Genomic DNA, 22518 nt, shown 5'->3' with positions numbered 1-22518 from the left:
CTAAATGGCACAAATTCAATTGTCAATTTATTTCAAGTCTAGGTATGTATATGTGTATCCACTCTTGAGGATGGATTTGGCCCGTGGGTTAGCTACCCCGCTACACAAACTTGCCTGGGGAAAAGAAAACCCCACTGAATTAGTGGGGCCTACTTCAGAGTAGGCAAGTTTAGGATTGCACTGCAGATGGGTTTTCCAGCAAAGGGATAAACCTCTTGCACCCACGCAAAGTCCTTGCCTCCCAATACAATAACACACGCTACTCCAACTCCTCTAGGCTTGAACAAGTTCTAAGAGAATTATGCAGCTTCAGCTATATTCTGTACATATGATGAATACATATAATTATTCTGGTTGTAGAGAAATTTCTTCCCCTTTTGATGCAAAGCACACACCACCCTATTTATAGTCTTCTAAAATGTGAACTAGCTTTCTTAACTGAACAGGACATTCCCCCTCCCCATAGATTGAGAAGGGGCTCCCCCTCCTCCAGTAGCCTGTAGGGGACCTCGTGACCATAGAATTCAAGAAATCACAGAACAGGAAGGGAACACAGGCCATCGAGTTAAATAGGGAGAACAGGAAGCACAACTGTTTTACACTTCCTGTTTCTGCTCTGTCATCTCACTCTTATCTCTTCTTTTGGCTCTCCTAAGTTGTCCCCACACTTGCTCACCCCCTTGTGAGGGTAGACTTGAAAAGATCTGTTTCAGATTTGAATGAGAAACAAACACAAGAGCTACAAGATACTTGTGCCTCTGATTCATCTTACACCTGAGGGTTCAAATTTGATTCAACTGCAATAAAGGACCATCAATCCTTCCCCTGATCTCATCTGACCAGAACAACCTACCAAATCAAGAATACAACTTCAGAAAGGCGTTGGCCTAATACCTCCAAGTGACTAAAACAAGCTGCAAACTTCAGGAATGTAAGCAAGCCCCCTCCACTATCGATCTATCCTGGCAGGATGAAGGCACCGTGGGTGTTTCCTGTGTCAGAGAAATTTGTCATTTGCCCACCTTGGATGGAGTTGCTCTCTTCTTGAAGGGGCAGGCACACAATTTTTGATTGCTTCTGGTACCCTAAGGAGCTAGAAGCACCTTTTACCAGCTGCACATGGTATGACAGCTATGGTCGTTCCTGGACCAGGAGAGCTTAATCACAGGCACTGTTGACTTCAAGGCTGAATTACTGCTGCAATGTACTCTATGTGGACCTTCCCATGTGCTTGATCCAGAAATTGCAGTTAGTGCAGAATGCTGCAGCATGGCTGCTGACTGGAGAGAGATCCTGCCATCATATTACACCTCTGTTCTGAGATCTGCACTGGTTGCTGATTTGTTACCATTCAAGGTGTTACTATTTATATATAAAGCCTTTAACAGCTTGGGAATACAGTGGTACCCCTGGTTATGAACTTAATTCGTTCTGGAGGTCCGTTCTTAACCTGAAACCGTTCTTAACCTGAGGTACCACATTAGCTAATGGGGCCTCCTGCTGCCGCCGCCACGTGATTTCTGGTCTCATCCTGAGGTAAAGTTCTTAACCTGAGGTACTACTTCCAGGTTAGCAGAGTCTGTAACCCGAAGTGTTTGTAACCTGAGGTGTTTGTAACCCGAGGTACCACTGTAGTCTACGTTGCTTCAATCTGTGGAACTGGCACCATTACAGGTGTCACATAAAGCCCTTTGTAAGAAATTGCTCTTTCAGTGTGGCAGTACTCAACCCTTTGGAACTCCCTGCTTATTGACATCAGGCTGCATTCTTTTCAGCGCCTGCTTAACATAGTTTTGTTTAGGCAAGCCTGGCCAAACATGTAGAATGTGACCTCAGCTGGATTTTTATTAATCCCAGGTACAGAAATAAGACCATGAACTAGTGTAGGTAAAGGTAAAGGACCCCTAACAGTTAAGTCCAGTCGCGAATGACTCTGGAGTTGCGCTGCTCATCACGCTTTACTGGCCGAGGGAGCCGACGTTTGTCCACAGACAGTTTTTCCAGGTCATGTGGCCAGCATAACTAAGCCGCTTCTGGCGAAACCAGAGCAGCGCACAGAAACGCCTTTTACCTTCCCACTGGAGCAGTACCTATTTATCTACTTGCACTTTGACGTGCTTTCAAACTGCTAGGTTGGCAGGAGCTGGGACCGAGCAACGGGAGCTCACCCCGTCGTGGGGATTCGAACCGCTGACCTTCCAATCGGCAAGCCCTAGGCTCAGTGGTTTAGACCACAGCGCCGTGAAATCAGGAAGCCTCAGGTTGTAATCTTGCCTCCGCCATGTATTCACTGGGTGGGGTTTTGCAAGCAAAGTTCTCTCTCAGCTTCAGCCCACCCATCCACCCATTTGCACTATGGGGACAACAATGGTCCCCTGTCTTATAAAGGCCTTGTAAGAATCACTGAGATAATGTACGTGAAACACTTCAAACAGTCAAGATGTGCTATATTATCCTAAGTCCTGTCCAGTCATCAAACCATGCCAAGGGAAACGGGGGGCTGCCCATCACCAATTTTTGGCAACCTCGCTACTTTTTGGACTTTCTTCTAGGAGAGGCGATGTGAGGAAAAACTCACGTCACACTGCAGGACAAACTGCTTGCCACCCCGGATCTTTAGGAGGATGCACTTTCGATCCTTTATCTGTGTCTCCTCAACAGTCTGGATCTCTTCCATGGTGAGCAGCGACTGCTGTTGTAGGGTCCAAAACATCTTTGGTCAAAGAAAGAGCCACTTATATAACCCCAGGTTAAACATGCATTCTACATCCCTTGCCCACCTCCACATAATTCCATCCTCCAGGCACTGCAATCAATGCCTAATCCTACCCCCGCCCAGCCCCGCCCCAAACCCATATGAGACAAACCTAGGCTCTCCCACTTGTATATAGCAAGACACTCCACCCTCACCCCAAACCTGCCATTTCCCCCTCCCCTCCTTCCTTAGAGGAAAGATCTCCTCTTACCGGGGATTCTCCTTCTCCACGCCACTCCAACCGATTTGGGAAGAGGTAGAAGTACCGCCTCTGCCACTGCGTGAGGAAAGGGTTCCCCAGTTTTGACATGTAGCCGTGCATGATGCAGTCCTTGCCCAGGGCATAATCTGTGTACGGGAATGGCAAAGAGAAGAGCATCAAGGACAGGCAAAAACAAAAGAAAACCCCCCACAAGAAACAAAACAAGGAGACACCAAAGGGAACAGTTCAGGGGGAAACAACCCAAGTCATCCAGCCATGTCTTCTCTCCATAGTGGGTGTTGCAGCAAAGAGTTTCCAAAAGCAGGTGCCCCAGCAAACTGGATTCTGGCAGGCAGAGCTGGGCGGCAATGGCGGCTGAGGAGGACTTGGTCCTGGAGCAGAGCTAGCCTGAATGAGGAAACCCACTGCCACTTGTCCTACCAGTCCTGGGTCTCACCTTCCTCGTGGCCCAACTGCTTGTTCTTGGCTCTTTTGCGAGCCTCCAGCTTGTCAGTCTCGGCGTTGACTGTGTCAAAGACCGTCTCTGTCACCTCCTGCTGCCAACGCTCCGAGATGGTGAGTGGAAAGTTGCGATAGAGCTCCTGGTCACTGTCCAACAGCTGGAATGAGAAGTGAGCCACGTTGCCCTTGTTTCCAGGGTAACAGGCACAGTCCCCCTGCTCTGAATATCAGCTGCCAGGGAAACCACAGCAAGAGAGGGCTCCTGCCCTCGTGCCCCCCTTGTGGGCTTCTAAGAGGCCCATCTGACTGGGAAGCAGCATGCAGAACTATAGGCCTTTGGTCTGATCCAGCAGCATTCTTCTACTGTGGAGGTTTGGGGTGAGTCCCATTTCTTCCTTTCTATCTTAAGTATTTGACATGGATATTCTCTCCGGCTCTGCCTTCTGCACTTCTCCACCTTCCCAGACTTACATCGCCTCTTCTAGGCACTAAAACCGAAACCCACCAGGTTTCCTCTAATCACTTCCCAGCTGATCTCAGCTCTCTCCAGTTCTCTCCCAACCAACTCAGACACAACACCTCTCCTATCCTGCCTGCAGAGGTGGGGGGAACCATTATGCAGCTCAGGGTCCCACCACCTAAAGGAGTTCTCCCCTCCAGAACAAACCCAGGTCCTGCATTCATCATCTGAGGGCATTCTGTGTGGGCTTCCTCCGAGAGAGGCAGAGAGGGTGGTGACACAAGAACGGGCCTTTTCAATGGTGGCTCCCTGGTTGTGGAATGCTCTCCCAAGGGAAGCAAGCTTGGCACCATCATTGTTTGCCTTTAGGTGCCAGTTTTATTTACCCAGCCCCTCAAGCCTTAATTTGGAGTTATTTAGTTATGTCTGTTGCCTCTTTTTTTGGTCTTCCTTTTAGTGGGGTACATGCTTCGTATATTTATCTATGAATGCACATTGTAACATTCTTTATTGCTGTGTGTGTGTGTGCTTTCTGTTCTTTACTTTGCAACTCGCTTTGGCTTAAAGTCAAGTAACTTTTCTCAGTCCGGTAAACCCCTCTACACAAAATTCTGCTTGCCCTAGTACCTGAGGCTTTTGGAGAACCGCTGGATTGTTAGACACGTCTCAAAACACTCCCAAAGTTTGCTGTTCAGAACAGTAGATTTAGGTTCTAGGGGATGCAGCAATCGTATGACAAACTTCTTCCACATATAAGGAATAGTTTGGCTAAGGCTGAACATCCCCGTCTTATGTGCTATTTACTTTGTGGACTTCATTACCAAAGATGACATGCTGGCCACTACCCAAGTAGCTCTTCAAAGGTTTAAACACATGCATGGCTGTTCGCCAGGATAAGTGAAACCTCTGTGTTTAGAGGCAGTATAGCTCCAACTACTGGAAGCGAGTGGGGGGGAGAGAAGGGGTGTCTATCTCCATCACGCTCTGCTTGTGAGCTTCCCAGTGGTCTGTGGCTGGCCTTAGGTGCTGAACTAGATGGACTGAAGCCAACATATCAGTCCAGTAACATTCATTTGTCTGCATTACCCTATTCCCTAGTAGCAGAACATAGTATTGCAGCCTACAGTGCAGTTCCACCCATTTGCGCTGCTGCTTTCACTTTGCTGCTGAAGCCCTCTCCATGTATTTGTAATTAAACCTGCTCTGAGTGCCGTGTTTGGAAGAAAAATGAGAGATGCATTTATTATATTATTATTATTATTATTAATTATTAAAGTAGAGGTATGTTCAAACCAAAGAGGAGAGGAGGAAGCTGCAGCTGCCCTAGCAGAGAGTAGGTTAAGGGCTGCCCCCCACGTACCTTGATGCCTTTGGTGTCCTCTTCATCAAAGGAGCCAATGTCAAAAGCGTCAGCTGCATTCACCTCCCCGCGTGGTGGGATCAAGGGGGGCGGATACTGTGAAGACATGGGGGGGGGGAAGTCAACCGAGGAGCAGAGGAGAGTTGCTTATCCCTTACAATTCCTTCCTTCCCTGATGGCCATCTTCAACTACCTAAAGGGCTGCCACACTGAAGAGGGAACAAGCTTGTTCTCTTCTGCTCTCGAGACTAGGTCCTGAACCAGTGGATTCAGTTACAAGAAAGGAGACTCCGACTAAACTTCAGGAAGAGCTTTATGACAGTAAGAGCTGTTCAACAGCGGAACAGACTCTCACGGGAGGTTGTGGACTCTCCTTCATTGGAAGTTTTTAAGCAGAGGTTGGATGGCCCTCTGTCATGGATGCTTTAGTGGAGATTCCTGTATTGCAGGGGGTTGGACTAGATGACCCCTGGGGTCCCTTCCAACTCTATGATTCATGATGACCGAGCAGAGTCTTTATCCCCAGCAACTCTACTGTCTTCCCAACTGCCCTGCTCACCTTTTGGAGGAAAACCATCTGCCAGTCTAGACCCTGGAAGAAGGGACTCTCCTTCACCTCAAGTGCCCTGTTGGAAAGACGGTTGCAGATTACATAGAGTTCTCCCTTTGACCACTGAATAGTTAGGGCAGGGGTAGCCAATGCAGTGCCCACCAGATGGTATGAACTATTACATCCTTCAGCCCCAGCTAGTTTGGTCAATGGGGAGGGAGGCTGGGTGCTGTTCATTACTATCTCTTGTCCGCTACCTGAGTTAGGGGCTAGAGAAAAGCTTGGGAACAGCAGCTTCGTCATGAACAGTCACATAGAACTGGAATGCTGCCTTTATGTTCATCTAACAGCTGAGCCATTTCCTTTGAAGGAAAACTTGTTTTGTTTAAAAGGACATCAGGATTTAGCTTGGCCTAACCACATCTGCAGCTCTTGACTTTTACCACCTAGATTAACTCAGCCTGGTGTGCCTTCTTTGCCCACCGCCAAAAAACCCAACAACCCTGAGCTGTTCTGTTTTGTTACAGCAAACAAAGGACAAGAGAGACATCGAGCAACTTAAAGGTAGGGCTGTGCAAATGCTGCAATTCTGCAGGTGCTCAGAAGAAGGGCAGATCTGAACTTCTCAGAAAGCTGGATTCTGCACCCAGAATCCAGCTTTCTGAAAAGTTCAGATCTCATTTTTAAGGCAGGCAAGTCTGTAGTCCTAATGGTTTTGAATATATATTTGAAAGTATGTGAGCTATGCTTACTAAAAACTCAGAACCTAGAGAAAGATGATCAGAGGTTCAGGGGCAGGCAGCTTCAGTCCTCTGTATGGCTTATTGCCTCTCCATGGAAAAAGAAAACCAGAGCAAATTCTGCAAGAATAGCAAAAGCTCAGAAGAAACTGTGATTGATAAGAGAAAATGTGCAAACCTCTTATATACAAGTCAAAGAACACAGCTCTTGTTGACACAGAACTTGGATTGCCTAGCCACAGAATGCTGTTAACACGAAGTCTGCACATCACACCTTAGAGGCTAAGTGACTCATCGTAGCACAAACGTTTATAGGAAAGAGCCGACTTCATCAGATTCAGGATGTAAACAAAGCTGATTTGTCCCTACATGAGACACGTCAGTTTCTGGGTTATATATATTCATCGCAAGAGTTGAGAATAGCCTATTCTGGGGCAGGATTGTTTAATTTGCTCCATTATTATTTTATGAAAGGGTGAATCAGCAAGTACCTAGGCAGGGACTCCCATCTGCCATTCTCCCTACAACAGATATTGTATATGCAAGTGAGTAATAACAATTCATAGCTCTGAAAAGACCTGAAAAGTGTTGTGATAGAAAATTTTATGTTTTGAGAAAAATCAAAACTAGGCTAACAAAATCCGAAATAATAGAGAATAAAAGACAGCAGGGGGGAGAGACAGACTGCTCTGGTGCAGGGTAACATGAGGCGCACATTTTGCACATAGCAGCCAATTAGGTCCCCAGATGCGGCTTCCAAGATTGCTTCTCTGCAACCATTAAAAGCCATAAACTGGATTTTTTAAAGCAAGCAAACTCTGTGATTCTTTGAATTCCAGATCCTATCTTAGGACTTGCACTGAACAGGGTACTACATGGAAAGCCCAGAGCATTGCCGACCAAGGAATAATGTTGCCGGAGCATTCCTTAGCTCCCGCAGTACATCCTCTGCTTCAAGGTCATCTAAATTTGAGTTATCAGATTGTGGCTTCAATCTGAACCTGAGGAACAGGGCAAGCAGGGAGCCTGGGAAGCTAAGCTAACAGCAGGATGTTAAGCCTGTCCCATAAATACTTTTTAAAAATGGAAGGCACTTCTTGGTCTCATAGTGTGATATATATGTATTTTAAACCTGCCCTTGTTGTGGCAACCAGAGCACCTGGAAATAGCATGCTTGTCCATTTCCCCAGGTTGTTGTTTTTCAAACGAGAAGGGCTGAAGTATTCTTAGCTGCGTTCCAAACAACAAAACTCCACTCCACTGATAATTCTGAAAGCATTCTTTGTATAAGAAGGTTGGGCAACTTAATCCCCTCAGCCAACCAATGGCCTCCCAGATGCGCTTGGGCTACAGTTTCCCCTGACTGCTGACCAACCAGTCCAGCAACAACTGGAGGGCCACAGGAATCGCACTCCCCACCAACATCCCTGCCCTGCAGCCCATCCAGGCACTTCAGCTGTTCCCCCTGGAGACTCACCCGCGGCCCATGCAACCCAGCCGACGGTTCACATCTCTCTGCAGCAGCCCCTCCAGCAGAGAGCGCAACTCAGGTGAGAAGGAGTCTGGGAGCTCCACAGCCTGTGGGAACGAGAAGGGCAGAATTATTCTCATTATTAATTCTTACATTTGCACACCGCCCTACACCCGCAGGTCTCAGGGTGGTTACAACATAAAATCACAATATAAAAACACAATATACATAGTGTTTACAAAAACAACCCCTTGCCCATCACATTTTAAAAGGCCACTGGATGTTAATCATGGAAGTGGGGATGGGAAGGATCTGGAGTAAGAAAGATCCTGCCAGGGTTTAAGAACCTGTGGCCCTCTGGATACTGTTGGACTCCAACTCCCATCAGCCTCAGCCAGCATGTTCAGGATAATGGGAACTGCAGTCCAGCAGCATTGGGAGGATGTGCCACAGTTTCCTCATCCCTATTGTACAGGAAGAATGTCCTTTGGCATCTAGGGGCATCATTCCCACTAATCTGTCCCCGTGGCTCAAAGCTGTACGGAACGATTGGGTCGGTTTATTTCATTCATTATGACGGAAGGGACAGGCCCTCCTATTCCTGGAGCCCACAGGGAATCCTCAGGAAAGACAACTTTCATCCAGTGGCAATGGAATCACGCTCCTGGCAGGAGGTGTAGGAGAGAGAGGCAGTGGGCTAAAGGACACCTTAGTTGTCATCAGAAGAAAAGGTGTTTTAATATCAAATGCCAACCCAGCTGTGAAACATTTTCTCTCTCTCTCTCTCACACACACACACACACACACAGAGCGGCATAGCTAGCCACTCGGGTGCCTGGTGCGGGGGCGTATTCTGCAGCCGGGGGCGGGACGAGCATCTCCAATGCTTGGAACCTCTCCGCCACCTCCCCCTCAGCTGTAGGATGGCTGAGGGAAAGGCAGTAGGCAGAGGCTAGTCCCACGCTGCCGTTTCAGGCAGCGCGGAACCTGCAGGCGCCTAAGCCACCACGTCACGCCTAAAAAGTTTCATGAGCCCAATTTTTTTTAAAAAAACTCATTTTGTCAAACCCCGCCCCCCCGTGATGACACCCGGGGTGAACCGCGCCCCCTTCCTCCACTGCTGCAAGCACGGATCTGAAAATAGCTATCTTAATTGCCCACCTATTTTAAGTTTGCCCACAAGCACAATTTCTCCACAACTTGCCTTGCACGATAAAAGTGGCTTGGCTATTCCAAACATCCAAAGCCCCTTCAGCTCCCTCCCATCTCACCATGAGGCCTCAAAAAGCCTGTCAAACAGTTAGGCAGCTGATGCATCGAAACCTGAGTCTGTCATGATGATCAGTATTGCCTCCCTCTTCCCCTCGCTGTCGGCATTACCTGGTTCTACTGTGTGCAAAAAGGGCTGTGGGAGGGATCCTACACCCTCACGGAAATCTAGGGTGATACACATGAGCTCTGCTGGAAGAAGAATCGAAATCTAGGGCTTTCTAGAAGCAGCAGCTGCAGCAGCAGTCTTCAGAACCACCCATAAACTTTTGCTAAATGAAGAGGGAACCCCACCCCTGCCACACACTTTGTATAAGTCATGCCCTGAATTAACCTCAACAGCAAATAGTTGCAGCCACACCACAGCTGTACACCAAAGGCATGGAGGAAGGGCCTTTTCCCGACAGCCGCACCCTGGACGGGCACAAAGCATTTTTATGCCCAGCCCAGAAATTTCTAATGGCACCTTTGCCTGACACTGCTTAGCAGCCTGACACCTTGGCAAGAGTTGTGCTGCTTGCCTTGCCAAACAGTAATTGTTGAGTTCAACCAAACTGCATCTGCTTACAGTCTCTGCACGTTCTCTAGGGAAGGGAATTTCTTTGTGATTTCTCTGTGCGGTGCTAAAAATAGAAGGTCCCTGATCTATTCATGTTCTTCAGGCAGTAGCATAACTTACAGTGATAGTGGGAAATTTAATTCTGCGTACCCATTTCCCTCCTTCCCTCACACAAACGCACACATTGAGCCACCCAGCTAACCAAACAGAGGGTGCTAGAACTCACAGAAATAGACCCGGTCCAAAGTGTAGGGATATTTGTCTCTGAGGGAGAATAATGGGGGTTCAGCACAGGAAAAACCTTATGTCAAAATGCTGAATCTATTTGGCAAGATGTGCTAAGTCCACATGAAACTGGCAAGTTGACATGTAGTATAGGTCAGCCAGGCTCTGCAAAGAACAGGTATAACTCCGATGACTGGCAAAGGGAAGATCTGAGATTTCGGAGACCCGAGGGGCAAGAGGGGAACAATTCAGCACCTGGAAGCTTTGGGATCCAGGCTGATCCCTGACTGAGCTTGACGACATTTCCTTACCATAGTGAGCGTCATGCGGTCGATCTCGTGCTTGTCTTTAGTCTTGTGTTGCCGAAAGGGGCTATGCCTGAGAAGAAGAGCCAGGAGAGCATCAGAAGGAGACTCAGGCCTCACAGGTACCCCTTAACACTTCTTTATATTTGTATAGCTCCCAATACCTGTGGATCTCAGGGCGGTTTTTTCCAATTCTTGCCATCCCCATCGCAATCAATCCAACCCAGCACCCTCTGGATTCAACCACGGCTCCCTCTGCCAGCTAGGCCTCCTTCCCACCCCCATCCCTGCAAACTCATCTCCACCTTGGCTCTCCCCCACTTACCCCCTCAGTAGTTTGAAGAGCATGCAGCCGAGAGAGAACCAGTCAGCACTGCTGTCATAGGCAACGCCCTTCTGCAGCACCTCTGGTGCCATGTACCCATGTGTGCCACTGTAGGGGTGGAGGGAAACTGAGAGTTACAAAAGACAGCACAGCACCTGCCGGGGGGGGGGGGCGCTCAGCAGGGACAGGTCAATGGGTAAGGAATCCTTTTTGAAAAATAAACACACAGGCCAGTGGCAAATAGATCTATGTACACTTACGAAATACACACATTCACGTGGGAGAAGCATTTGCTTATGAATCTGGGTACGCATGTGCTTGCAAATGGAGGCAGGTACTAATTCCTCCTTACAATGCCCCTTTAAACCACAGTTGTGGCCTGTAGGAATTGTCTCCCCACAAAATATGAGTGGTTCCAAGCAGAAAAAGTTAGAGTGGGGCCATTTTCCTTGCAACACTGGCATCTCCCAAGAACAAGTGATCACATAAAGACATTCGCTCCTACGCAAGCTGGGCATTGGGACTGAACTAGCTCGTTCTATCCCACACGCCCCAGAATCAGAAAGCCCCTTTGCAGAGGAATCCACTACAGGAATGTGAGGCCTGTAATCTGTAGGTTCCAGTTTTGTGGCTCATATTTTGGGTCTCTGTTACTGGACAGAGGCCTTAGGGCAAATGTCCCAATGAGTGGATGTTGAACAAGTGATATTGTGATCCCCAGATAATACAGGAATTAACACCTATAGAAAGCTAGAGGAAGCAACAGTGGAGGAACTTCCAGTAGCTCACCCTGCAGCTGGGGGAGAAGGGGGAAAGGTGTTCTGACATTTATCAAGACCTGGGAGGGGAGCAGTTTTAGGTCCAGATACAGAGAATGGAGCTGCTGGCCGAGGATGAGATTCCTGCCTGATACTCACACGCTGGCATGAGGCTTCTTCTTGGAGAAATCACAGGCGAGCCCCAGATCCGAGATACGCACATGGCCAAACTCATCTAGCAAGATGTTGGCTGGCTGCAGGGGGAACAAGAGCAGCAATGAATGGCAGCTAGGGGGAAGAGAGGATTTGCTGGGGAAAGCAGGGGAGAGAATAAACCCTCCTCCTTCATCCTTTGGCCTGGGCCTCTGCAGCAGCACCGATGAAGCAGAGGGAGCAATTCCTGCAGCGGGTATGCTTAATTTTGAAGAGCGGCATAGTGAGGTCATGATACGGAAAAGACAAGCAACCTCGCAAGATCCTGCCCTGCTTTGGATCAACCTGCAACGGTGACGAGTGGGTTGTCAAAAGTAGCTTTGATAACCCACAGTACCAAATCCCAAGGCATTTTGAGTGGGAGTGCACTTCCATCAAGGCAACAATCTCCCTCAGTAAAATAAAAAACACTTTCAAACCTCACATTTTCTGAAATAAATCCCAATATTCCCCTGTGAGGAATGCTGCCACCCTGAACGACTCATGGCGCACAGCACAGTCCTGGCTTCTAAGGCAGAGGAGGAGGAAGCACGGCTCTGGGTAAGAGGCAGTTGCCATGAAGTCAGAGTGCACTAGAGAACTCTCTTTTCAGTGGGTGCGGGTGCAACACCGAGGGACCCCACGCTGAAGGCAGAAATTGCCTGTCTTCGTGGAAAGAGAAGCCTAGGGTGAGGTTTTTCTCTCTCCATTTTAAAACCAGGTTTTTAGACTTCTTTGAATTTTATTCTTTTAACCTGGCGTAGCTCGGCTTGGCATAGTTGTCAGAGGGTGGGACTGGGGTGGGGGGGAGTTCAAATCCCAACCCACACAGCCATGAAGTTTGCTGGGTGACCTTGGGCCAGTCAGAGTCTCTCTCTCTCTCTCTCTCTCTCTCTCTCTCTCTCTCTCTCTCCCCTACCTCATAGAGTTGCTGTGAGGGTAAAATGGGGAGCGGGGAGGCAGGGGGGAGGAAGCATGTAAGCCCCCTAGAGCTCCTTGGAGGGAAGGCAGGGAATAAATGCTGCAATTAATTAATTAATTGTTCGACGACACCCATTGCCTCGAAAGGGCTGCGTAGCCCTGGCAGGCGACATACAAACATCTAGATAAAGGATGTTGAATGATGCAGCATTCGGGGGGGGGGCATTTGCTCACCTTGAGGTCGCGATACACCACGAAGCGGTTGTGCATGTGTTCCAGCCCCAGGATGATCTCTGCTGCGTAGAAGCGCATCTCTGCCTCGGAGAAGACCCCATGCTGGGAGAGGTGGTAATGTAGGTCACCCCCTGCAGGAAACGGAGCAGACAGCCATGTGAGGCACACAACCTGAGTATCGGCAGAGGGGAGCAGTGGTGAGGCAGGGATGCCTCTGTGTGTGGATCCCTTCGAGAAGCATGTGAGGGGAGGGGAGGGGGAGAGGCAGAGGCAGAGGCTCTCTACAGGCTGGGTTCTGGCTCTCACCATTCATGAGGTCCAGGATGAAGCTGAGCTTGTCAGGTGTTTGGAAGGCATACGACATGCACACGATGAAGGGGCAATCCTGGCAGAGACACGAGGAACCAAGTCACAGCAGGGAAAAAAGAGAGGGGGGAAAAATACATAAATGAATCACCAAGTCTGCATGCACATGTGCGTGAATGAGTTCCCTCACTCTACGTTCTGCTCACACCCGGAATCCACAGGCCTTCCTGAAAGCTCCACGTTTCCCTTCTGCGCTCTCAGAATCATGCCTCGCACATGCATGCTTCCTACCACAGTTCCCCTACACACAAGAGCACGCTTGCATCTGATAACAGTGGGGGAACGGATTGCTCAACAAGGCCCTTGGCCTCTTGCCTCACACATCACCACTGCCTCCTTCCCTTTGCCAGCTCTTCCATTAACCCCTCGCTCCCGCCCCCCATTTTCTGCCGTGGGTTTTGCAGCGACTCCTACACAGCCGTCACGTCGCCTGTCGGCTCCTTTGCCTCGCCTCCCCCACCCACGCAAACTTGTCACAAACCCCTACGGTGGTCTCCCCTGTCTTCTCTTGTGCCCCTTGCACACCGAGCCCCCACCCTGCCCCTCTCTCTTCCCCTCCTGCCCTCCTCCTGCCGTTGCACACATTGAACTGCCTCCCCTCCCCTTCCGTGCGCATAATAATTCGCTGCGCTGCCTACACACATCCCAGCCCTGCTGCTAGTTTACTGCAGGCATCACACTCCCAGCCACATGCTCAATGCCACCTCCAGCACACTTCATCACCGTCATCCCTCCCCCCTGCCTTTAATTACCAGTGTGTGCTTCAAAATACCTGCCATGTCTATACCGGCATTATCATAGCTTTGATTGCAAGCACAATACAGGAACCCAAGCATTCGCATCTGCCCACTTGACAGATCTCTTTCCCCTCCCTCTTGGACTGGGCAGACTCCAGGTCTCGCCTATTCTCTGCCTCCCAAACCCCAACTGCTCAATGTAGCCAGACTTACCCCGGTGCTGACAAGCGAGAGCATGATGCGCTCGTTCAGGGCCAATGTCTCCCCCTGCTTCATCTTAATGCGCTTCTTATCCAGACATTTCATGGCGTACCTGCCAAAGGAGAAAGAAGAGGCTGCAACCCTGCGATGTTGCTCTCGCCAGGTCTTGCTGCTTCCCAGGGAATCACCCCTGCCGATATCCCTCCACACAGAACAGCCTGTGCGCCTCCTTTGTGGAAACCTACCAAACTCATTCCACTTGGCACTTCCTTAATTACACCCATCACGACCCCCATCTGAGTCCTGAGTCACCTGCTATGACTAAACTCCCCCCAACACTTCTTTGGTTTCCCACAGAGGAGATTTACCACAGATGTCCCTGGGATGTCTGCTAATGTTCACTGTGCTCCCCCTATATGAGAAGAGCCTTCCTTTGTGGGGGACAGGGGTGGGTGGACTCTCCTGCACTTGGGGTATTGAAACAAAGGCTGAACTGCCAAGTATGCCAGTTAGTAGATTCTGCATTGCAAGGTTCTTGGGTTGAGCTGGGGACCTTGATGAGATGGCCTCTTTTCAACACTAACATTTGATGGGCTAGATCCAGAACAAGACAGACAAGCCCAGTTCCCATTGGAATCAGTGGGACTTCACCCAGGGCTTGTCCACACTTCCCTGCCTAAAAAGCACAGGTTTGAGCAGTTTTCCATTTGCCCGGGAAAACTTGGTTCTTTAGCACTGAATTTGAGCAAACATTAATCCATAGGAAACCTGATTCCTCCAGGGTTTTTTGGCATTTGCTCCAATTCAGCACTAAAGATCAGGTTTTCCCGGGTGAAAGCAGTGGGACAAGCGAAGTCTGGATGAGCCCTAAGTCATGACTAATTTTTTCACATTTATGTCAATGGGGCTTCAATGCAATTGACTTACTCTGGATCTAGCCCTATGATTCTCTGAACCTGCCACCCCCTAAGCAATAAACACCTGGGTTAAACCTGTCCTTATTGTATCTGACCCACTTTTTAATGATATCTGCTTCCCCTCTTGTTTGACTGGGTGCTAGTTTTGCTCTATGACTGCTGCTGCTGTTTTCATTATATTGTTTTAAGATGACACTCAATGGCTTTGCTCCATTTTGCTGTTAGCTACCTCAAAACCTCAGTAAATAAAGAATAAAATCTGAGACACTGACTCCATGAAGGCAGAAACTGTCTTTCCTAACATTTCATACGTGCATTGGAAGAATCTGAGTTTAGCACAGGCACCAATCTGGTACCCCAGAAAATAAAGGCAAGTTGGGGAAAGGCCCTTGGGAAGCTATGTTTGCATTTGAGGCTCAGACAGTGAGTAGAAGCCTACTTATGCTGGTTACAGGGAGCAGCAGGGCTGGTTAGGAGCTGAGATATCAGAGGGTACCATCCTGGTTCTCCAGTACCAACATGGCCATTACAAGCCAAAAGAGAATGATGGATAATGTCATTTTTCATTTCCATGTGCAGATACTTCATATAGCTTCATAGCAATGATGTGGAGCAAAGCTAGGCTAAAAGACAATGGCCAAAGGCCACATGGCAACCCCTCTGTCTCCTTAATCAACCTTGGGCTCCCAGATAATTGTTGGAATAACAATTTGACAAGCCAATCTTGCAACATTACATTTTGCCCGTGTCTGCTTTCCGGCAGCCGTAGACCTCGCCAAAGCCGCCACGCCCGATGATCCGGTGGACGCTGAAGTCATTCATGGTTAGCTGGGTCCCAAAAGGCAGAGAGCATGAACAAACATGACGGGGGGGGGGGAGGAAAGGAGAGCAAGACCAAGAGTGTTAACATGTTGCTGGCACCACCTTTAAGCTTTCAGGGGTCTGGGTCTACCCGTCATAGAAAGGAATGGCCTTCCACAGGCACTCCTCTCACCCACAGTGACCTTTCCTCATATCCTGCTTTCAGATTATGATCCAAGGTTATTTTGTGCCACATGTGGGTAGCACTAGGAAAACTTTCCCCAGCCTGAGGTTCTCCAGATGGGGCTGTGCCGGCTGAGGCTGATGGGAATTGTACAGAGGATCCCATGTTAGGGGTAGTTGCTCTCGGATTATTGGGGAGCCAGAACTGGGCTTGCTTCTCAAGCTCTCATGACGGACAAGAAACCCTCAAATTCTCCCATCTCATTTACCCAGTGAAGACAATCGTAATCCTGGTTTTCCCTGAAGCTACTAAATCGGTGAACTTCCTGAGGCAGGGATTAGTCCCCCACACACCACCAACCTCCCACCAACTACACGACCAGCAACTTTGCAAATCCTATACACTTTGCGATTCTGCAACAATGCGGCTGCAGGCAGGTCCATGCTTAGTGTCTTTTGACAGCTTTTTTTTATCACCGCAGCTCTCAGGAATGCCCTCCCTCCTCAGGCACTCACATGGATGTTGAGCTCCACATTCTTCCACTGGGAGAAGCGTGTGAACTTGTCACTAAAACAGAACAGACGGGAGAAGAAATGAGAGAAAGAACACACAGGCCCTGGAACACAAACCCTGGGTATCACCACTTTCAAAGGATCCGTCCTCAAATCCCCGTGCCAGAACTCTTCCAAGTCCAATAACACCCCCGCCCCCTTAACAGATACTCCTATACCCCAGTATTATGGGAAGGAAGCAGTGGGTTTAGGGAGGGGAAAGGGAAAATACAGGTAACATTCACATACATATAACTTCCATCCTGCCTTCAAGACAACCCTACGCAGGCTTAACTCAGAAGTGAGCCTTCTTTCCATCTACAGAACTCGCTCCTGCTTTGCTTGATTCTAGGCATTTTTGCTCAGAAGGAAGTTCCATAGTGCTCAAAGAGGCTTACTTCCAAGAAAATCTGCAAACTTCAAAGGCACTGTCTCATCTTCTTTCAAGCTTCGCCATGCACAAGGGGGAAGGGGAATGGAAGGGAGTGTGTTGGAAAAGGTGTGGCTGGCACCTTAAACAGGAGCACACCACGCTGCAACATGGTGCTGCAGGTTCTGCATGTGGACAGCCTATAGTCCTCAGCACTCACCTCTCAATGAACCTCTGGAAGATAGTCCCACGCAGACACTCACAGATCTCCTCAATGTATGGCTGGCAGAAGAGTGGGCAGAGAGGAATGAATGCCAAAAACCTATCCATTAAAGCTTTCCACCCACTGATCCCCATTCTCATCTGCATGGCCCCTGCAGGACTCAGTGATGTGGAAATCCCCATGAGATCCTCAACAGCAAGTGCTGTAAGGAAATGGAGTGTGCATTTCTTTGGGTTTGGCAATGTTATAGGAAAAGAGGTTCCCCCCCCTGCTGTGGGGACACTTGTACAGGCTAGGAAGAAATTGGTTGCAATGGGCCAGAGTTCATGCTACATCAGCCCCTGTCTACCAATGCAAGTGCATCCAGTCTTGGGGCAAATGAGATTCGAGATTGGGTGAGCCCAAGGGTCTAGTTGTTGGGGAGGGATTTACCTGGAACAGGTCAGGTGGCACTTGCTTCTTGCTGAGGCGGCTCTGCACATATTCTGTGGCAGTCTTGGAGAAGGGCTGTGAGAGGACACAAGAAAAAGAAAATGAGTCCAGATGCATCGCTGTCCAAAGAGACATTTCATCAAGTTATTGTGCCTGCACAAAGCTTGGGTTGACTTCCAGCTCTAATGCTGAGACCACCGAAGAAGCCCAGTGACAAAGAAATCAACAGGACTGGGGCACAAAGCTTGGGGAAGGCTTACAAGCTGGGTCAGGAATAGGACTGGCAAATCTTGGACATGTTAAAGAGAGGCACTGGCTGCATTCACACAGCAGTTTACAGTGGTACCTTGGTTTAAGAACAGCTTAGTTTATGAACGACTTGGGTTAAGACTGCTGCAAACCTGGAAGTAGATGTTTTGGTTTGTGAACTTTGCCTTGGAATAAGAACATGTTTCGCTTCCTGCTGAGTGTGTTCCATTTGTAAATTGAGTCCTCCACTGCTCTGAGAAAGCATGCCTTGGTTTAAGAATGCTTTGGTTTAAGAACGGACTTCCGGAATGGATTAAGTTCGTAAACCAAGGTACCATTGTATTCCATCTTCCAAGCATTTCCCTAACTAGCTGCTTCTAGAAATATAGTGGAATATAGCACAAGTCTGGCACTCATTTCCATGTTACTTGCTCGTTTACGTCACATGAAGGCAGAAATATAATGCAGAAATAAAACAGTTATGGAAACGTCAGGAAAACAGAATAAATTATCTCCTTTGTCCGATGCACAAGCCTGTTGCTGTTGGGTTGGCAAACACTTTTCACCTATCAGGTATTTTTTTTAAAAAAAAATTCCCTGTTTTAACAACAACAAGCAATTCAAACTACCAGTAAACACACAGAGCAAAGGTTCCCAAACTGCGGTCTGTAGACCACCATAGTCAGCAAGCTTTGAAGAGGTAGTCCAAAGATGGCGGGTGTGACAGCGATGAATGGCAGGCTCAGCAGCTGCTCCATTCTTCTGAGGAACTGGGGTCTAACCAAAAGGTGAGTGGGAAGGAGCATAAGTGAAGGGAGGAGAAGGCACTTGAAAGGAGTAGAGAGGATTAGCAGCATGAAAGACAAGAGTGAGAGGAAGAGGAAGCAGCAAAAAAAGAGAAAGAGACAGTCAAAACGTGGGAATGAAGGTGAGCAGGAAAATCCTGACGTGAGAGGGGGAGGAGGCAATTGAAACAGGGCAGCTGGAACCCCTGTCTGTACGCTGCCACAGCACTCAGCTGTGGATTTTTTTATTGTGTCAGATAAATTCATTAATAACCTGTTGCCATTCTTTCACATCTTTATCTGATCATGTTAATGGAATGCTAGAGCAAAATAGAAAGCAAGAAATAAAAGTGCAATTAAAAAATCATACAGCATCTAGCACAAGGCATGACAGTTGCTACAATTGACAAAAAAAAAAAGCGCTGCACCAGGACTCTCAGCAATTTTGAAGCAGTCTGTGGGAACCACTGACACGGTACAATTATGACTGTCGGCCATTCAGAATAAAATTGTTCCATTTACACATTTTATTAACTTTCTTGGTTTCCGAGCATCACTTAATGAAGGACATTTTCGTTCTCATTTTGAATCACTCCTCTTCGCAGTTTGACATGTGGCACTGGCGGCATCAGTGTTTGCCTGCTCTTCGCACAACTTGAAAAGTGTCAGGTTACCTCAAGAACTGTCAACAGTTGGCCCAGCACTTTACACCAGTAAGTGTGACTCTGTGGCTTCTTGGTTTCATCTCTCATCATGTCCCCCTGGGACTTCCTGAAGGCCTCCCTCCTGCTATGCTGCAAGGCTCACATGCACTGCCCCTACCTCCCACTAAACCCATTGTTCCCCAGAAACCTAGAATAATAGAACTATTGAGTTGGAGGAGACCCCCCAAGGGCCATCTAGTCTACCCACATTTTATCTCTGGCCCTGCCCACCAATTGGCATATGGCCCTTGGAAGGTTACCCACAAGCGAATGTGGCCCTTGGGCTGAAGTGTGATCTCCTTCCCCCCATATAAAACCATGTTTTGAAATTGGCTTGATATTCTAGCTTGTTCTGAAGCTGTTAACTATGGTCTCCTGGTTCCGATAAAACGGGAAACTACGGTTAATGGTGGAAGAATCCACGGTTTGTTTGCTGCCACTGTAATGGGAGAAGCAAAGGCACTGGTGCATTGCACAAGGTGGTGCCTTAAGCAGCTGCCTACAATTCATTAATGGGAAGGTCATCCCAGAACAGGAAAGAGCCATTTCCCATGCATGGTAGAGGAAAGTGAGGTCGTGAAAAGGAGATTAAGAGCTGGGGTGGGTAGTTCGAAGGGAGTTGTATGTGACATTTATTGAGACAGGGAGAGTACACAGCCTGTGAGACAATGGACAATGCTGGGAGTCTGGCTCCTCCCATTCTGAGGAGTATTATCTTTTAAAGAATCTTGATCAATGGGATTGCAAAGCAAACATGATACTTCTTGCCAAAGGTTTTTTTCAGACTCTCTCATGTGACAGAAAGCATTCGGGCCACTCACGTGAGAACAGGACAGCAGTTCCTTCATGATGTACGTGTCAAAGATCTGGCGGCTCTTAATAGCTCGATCCTCTTCGGAGTCCATCTTTTCATACTTTTTGATCTATGAAGAATGGGGCGAGGGGAGAGGTAACAAGGCTCAGCAACCTACCCACCGACTACAGACTCTGTAAGGCCCTTCAGAAGGCATAGACAGACACATGGTCGACGTGGACCATGTTTTGCCCCCAAAGAACTCAAATAATGGCTGTGCTTGGAGAGAGCGCTTGCAATCTCTTGTTGCCCCCTTTATTATTTTCCACAGGGGCTGGGTGGCAGCTGACAAAATGTGCCATAGAATGCATATACAAAGTCAAAGAGACAAAAGCTGAGCTTACACCTGGGCTGGGGAATCTGTAGCCAGAAGTTGCTGGACTACAACTCCCATCATCTCTGCCCATTGGCCATGCTGGCTGAGGCGGATTGGAGATGGAGCCCAACTAAATCTGGAGGGCACCCTGTGGGCGACCTCTGAGATACAGGGAGAGCAGTGCGCTGAAATCTCACAGCAAGCATTTTTCTTATCCTCCTTATTATTATTGTTCTCCTTTAAATCTAGTTTTATTTTAAATTATGAGAGGGCCAACATAAACCATACTCATAAAAGGGATAATACTACAGGAAAGCATAAAGCACAGCAAAACTTTCTGGCTCTTGCCTTCTCTCATAAAACATTTTGCCCATTTTTAAGCTTTTAAGTTCCCCAGATACCCACCGCACCCCATCCCACCCCTGGCAAAATGAAACTACCCCACTCTGTCCTGAAGAGGCAATGCAGGGAATCCATGTATTTGTTTTCCAACCTGAATCGGGAGATGCAGTAGCCTTGCCTTCTGCCACCCCCCCCCCGGCTCCTTCCCCCCCCCCCGCCGTGAACAAGAATTCAGATATGCTTTTTGAGAGGAGGGTCAAAAGGCCTGAAGTGACCTCTGAACAGGTCTTCGAAAAGTCAACTCCTCAGCTCAAGACAAGTTTGGGAACCAATGTCAGAGGGGAGTCTGTGTGCCAGGCCAAGGAAGGAAATTGTGATTTGACGGCACGGAAGGAAATAGAGCATTTTCTCCCACCACCCTCAACGCACAATCAGGGCCTCACCTCTTCATAGAATTCCACCAGTGGTTTGGCTTCCTCCACCTGATTTAGGCAGAAGTCTCGGAACAGCAGGAAACCTAAGAAAAACACACAACTGTCAGCTGCAACGACCAGGTGTGCCCCTGCTTCCCTTTTTCAAAGCCAGCCAGTTGGTCCCACCTGAATTAGCACCCTCAGAAAGCCAGGGCCCTGCATTCCATCCCTGACTAATCAGCAATGGTGGGAAAAGAAATCCATTGTATATGTACACAGGTATATTGCTATGGTAGGAAACCTCTGGCCCTCTGTATATTGTGGGACATCAGTTCCATCAGACTAAGCCACCATGGCCAGCGATCGGGAATGATGGGAGCTGTCGTCCAAAAACATTCCCCAAACTTAGTCCACTGACTCCAAATATAGAGGTTTCATTCTTCTATCATGGTGGATAGCTAGTCAAAGATCTATGCAAATTTATCTAAGTTGGCTTTTAAAGTCATCTATACCAGTGCCCATTAATACCAAATCCTGTTTTTTATGGACAAGGGCTTTGTGATTTTATCAGCAAACATAAGAGAAAGAAATCAACAAGTTTGAAGCTTTTAACATCATGCATTTTCATACCAAATAAATCTTCACTTGGTGATTTCTGCCCATTACACCACTGTCAGAGACAAAGAGTCTCTCCTTATACAAAACTAGCAGGTATAGTCATCCAATTTATTTTTTACAGAAAACTTCTAGAAAACAAGCTGGGATTTTGATATTTCTAAGAAGGCACATCTCAATCTTTTCATCTTGCAAAAAAAAAGAAAGAAAGCATAACCATTTCAGTTTCATAAGCTACGTTCAATATCCCTGGGAGTTGGAATATGCCCAGTAGGTTTATACAGGAGAAGCTTCTCCCACCATTCCCAGTGCAATCCCATGCATGCCTACTCAGAAAGTAAGCCCCACAAAGTTCAGAAGGGTTCACATTCTTAATTTCTGCATGTCAGGCAGCTGTTAAATGCATGGGAGCAGGGTCACTTTTTTTTAAAAAAAGAAGAAAAATAACTGTTTTGCGCATGCTTGCCTTAAGTCACGTGGTCCCCCTGGGAAAACTAGTCATAACTCATGTCTGAGTTGTATGTTAGAGAAGTCCCCAAACTGAAGGCACTTCCACATAGGAACATGAAGGAGACCTACATGTCACTCATAATAAGCAACCGAGAAGTGCTTCCCTTTGGATGCATAACGGAAGCTACATGGAACCGTGCCTGTGTGCAAATTCCTTGCAA

General features: G+C 48.0%; 1 protein-coding gene across 3 annotated transcripts in view; it reads right to left on the bottom strand.

Moving 5' to 3' along the window:
* Nucleotides 1–22518, bottom strand: part of GRK2 (G protein-coupled receptor kinase 2) — a 38812-nt gene that overhangs the window by 3218 nt on the left and 13076 nt on the right. For 2 of the 3 annotated variants that reach the window (XM_053399378.1, XM_053399393.1), the window contains 18 exons: nt 21263–21336; nt 20130–20231; nt 17571–17645; nt 17136–17197; nt 16510–16561; nt 15746–15837; nt 14105–14204; nt 13095–13173; nt 12789–12919; nt 11601–11695; nt 10684–10791; nt 10365–10431; nt 8007–8107; nt 5799–5865; nt 5240–5335; nt 3415–3577; nt 2967–3103; nt 2579–2713 (listed from right to left, as the gene is read on the bottom strand). In XM_053399378.1, the coding sequence (XP_053255353.1) occupies nt 2579–2713; nt 2967–3103; nt 3415–3577; nt 5240–5335; nt 5799–5865; nt 8007–8107; nt 10365–10431; nt 10684–10791; nt 11601–11695; nt 12789–12919; nt 13095–13173; nt 14105–14204; nt 15746–15837; nt 16510–16561; nt 17136–17197; nt 17571–17645; nt 20130–20231; nt 21263–21336 (1736 nt within the window). The remainder of the gene's footprint in view (nt 1–2578; nt 2714–2966; nt 3104–3414; nt 3578–5239; nt 5336–5798; nt 5866–8006; nt 8108–10364; nt 10432–10683; nt 10792–11600; nt 11696–12788; nt 12920–13094; nt 13174–14104; nt 14205–15745; nt 15838–16509; nt 16562–17135; nt 17198–17570; nt 17646–20129; nt 20232–21262; nt 21337–22518) is intronic. The other variant, XM_053399387.1, reaches the window with a different exon arrangement.

Source organism: Podarcis raffonei, chromosome 1 (genome assembly GCF_027172205.1).
Source record: "Podarcis raffonei isolate rPodRaf1 chromosome 1, rPodRaf1.pri, whole genome shotgun sequence".
Lineage (NCBI taxonomy): Eukaryota > Metazoa > Chordata > Lepidosauria > Squamata > Lacertidae > Podarcis > Podarcis raffonei.
This window is presented reverse-complemented; position numbering and strand designations above follow the sequence as displayed.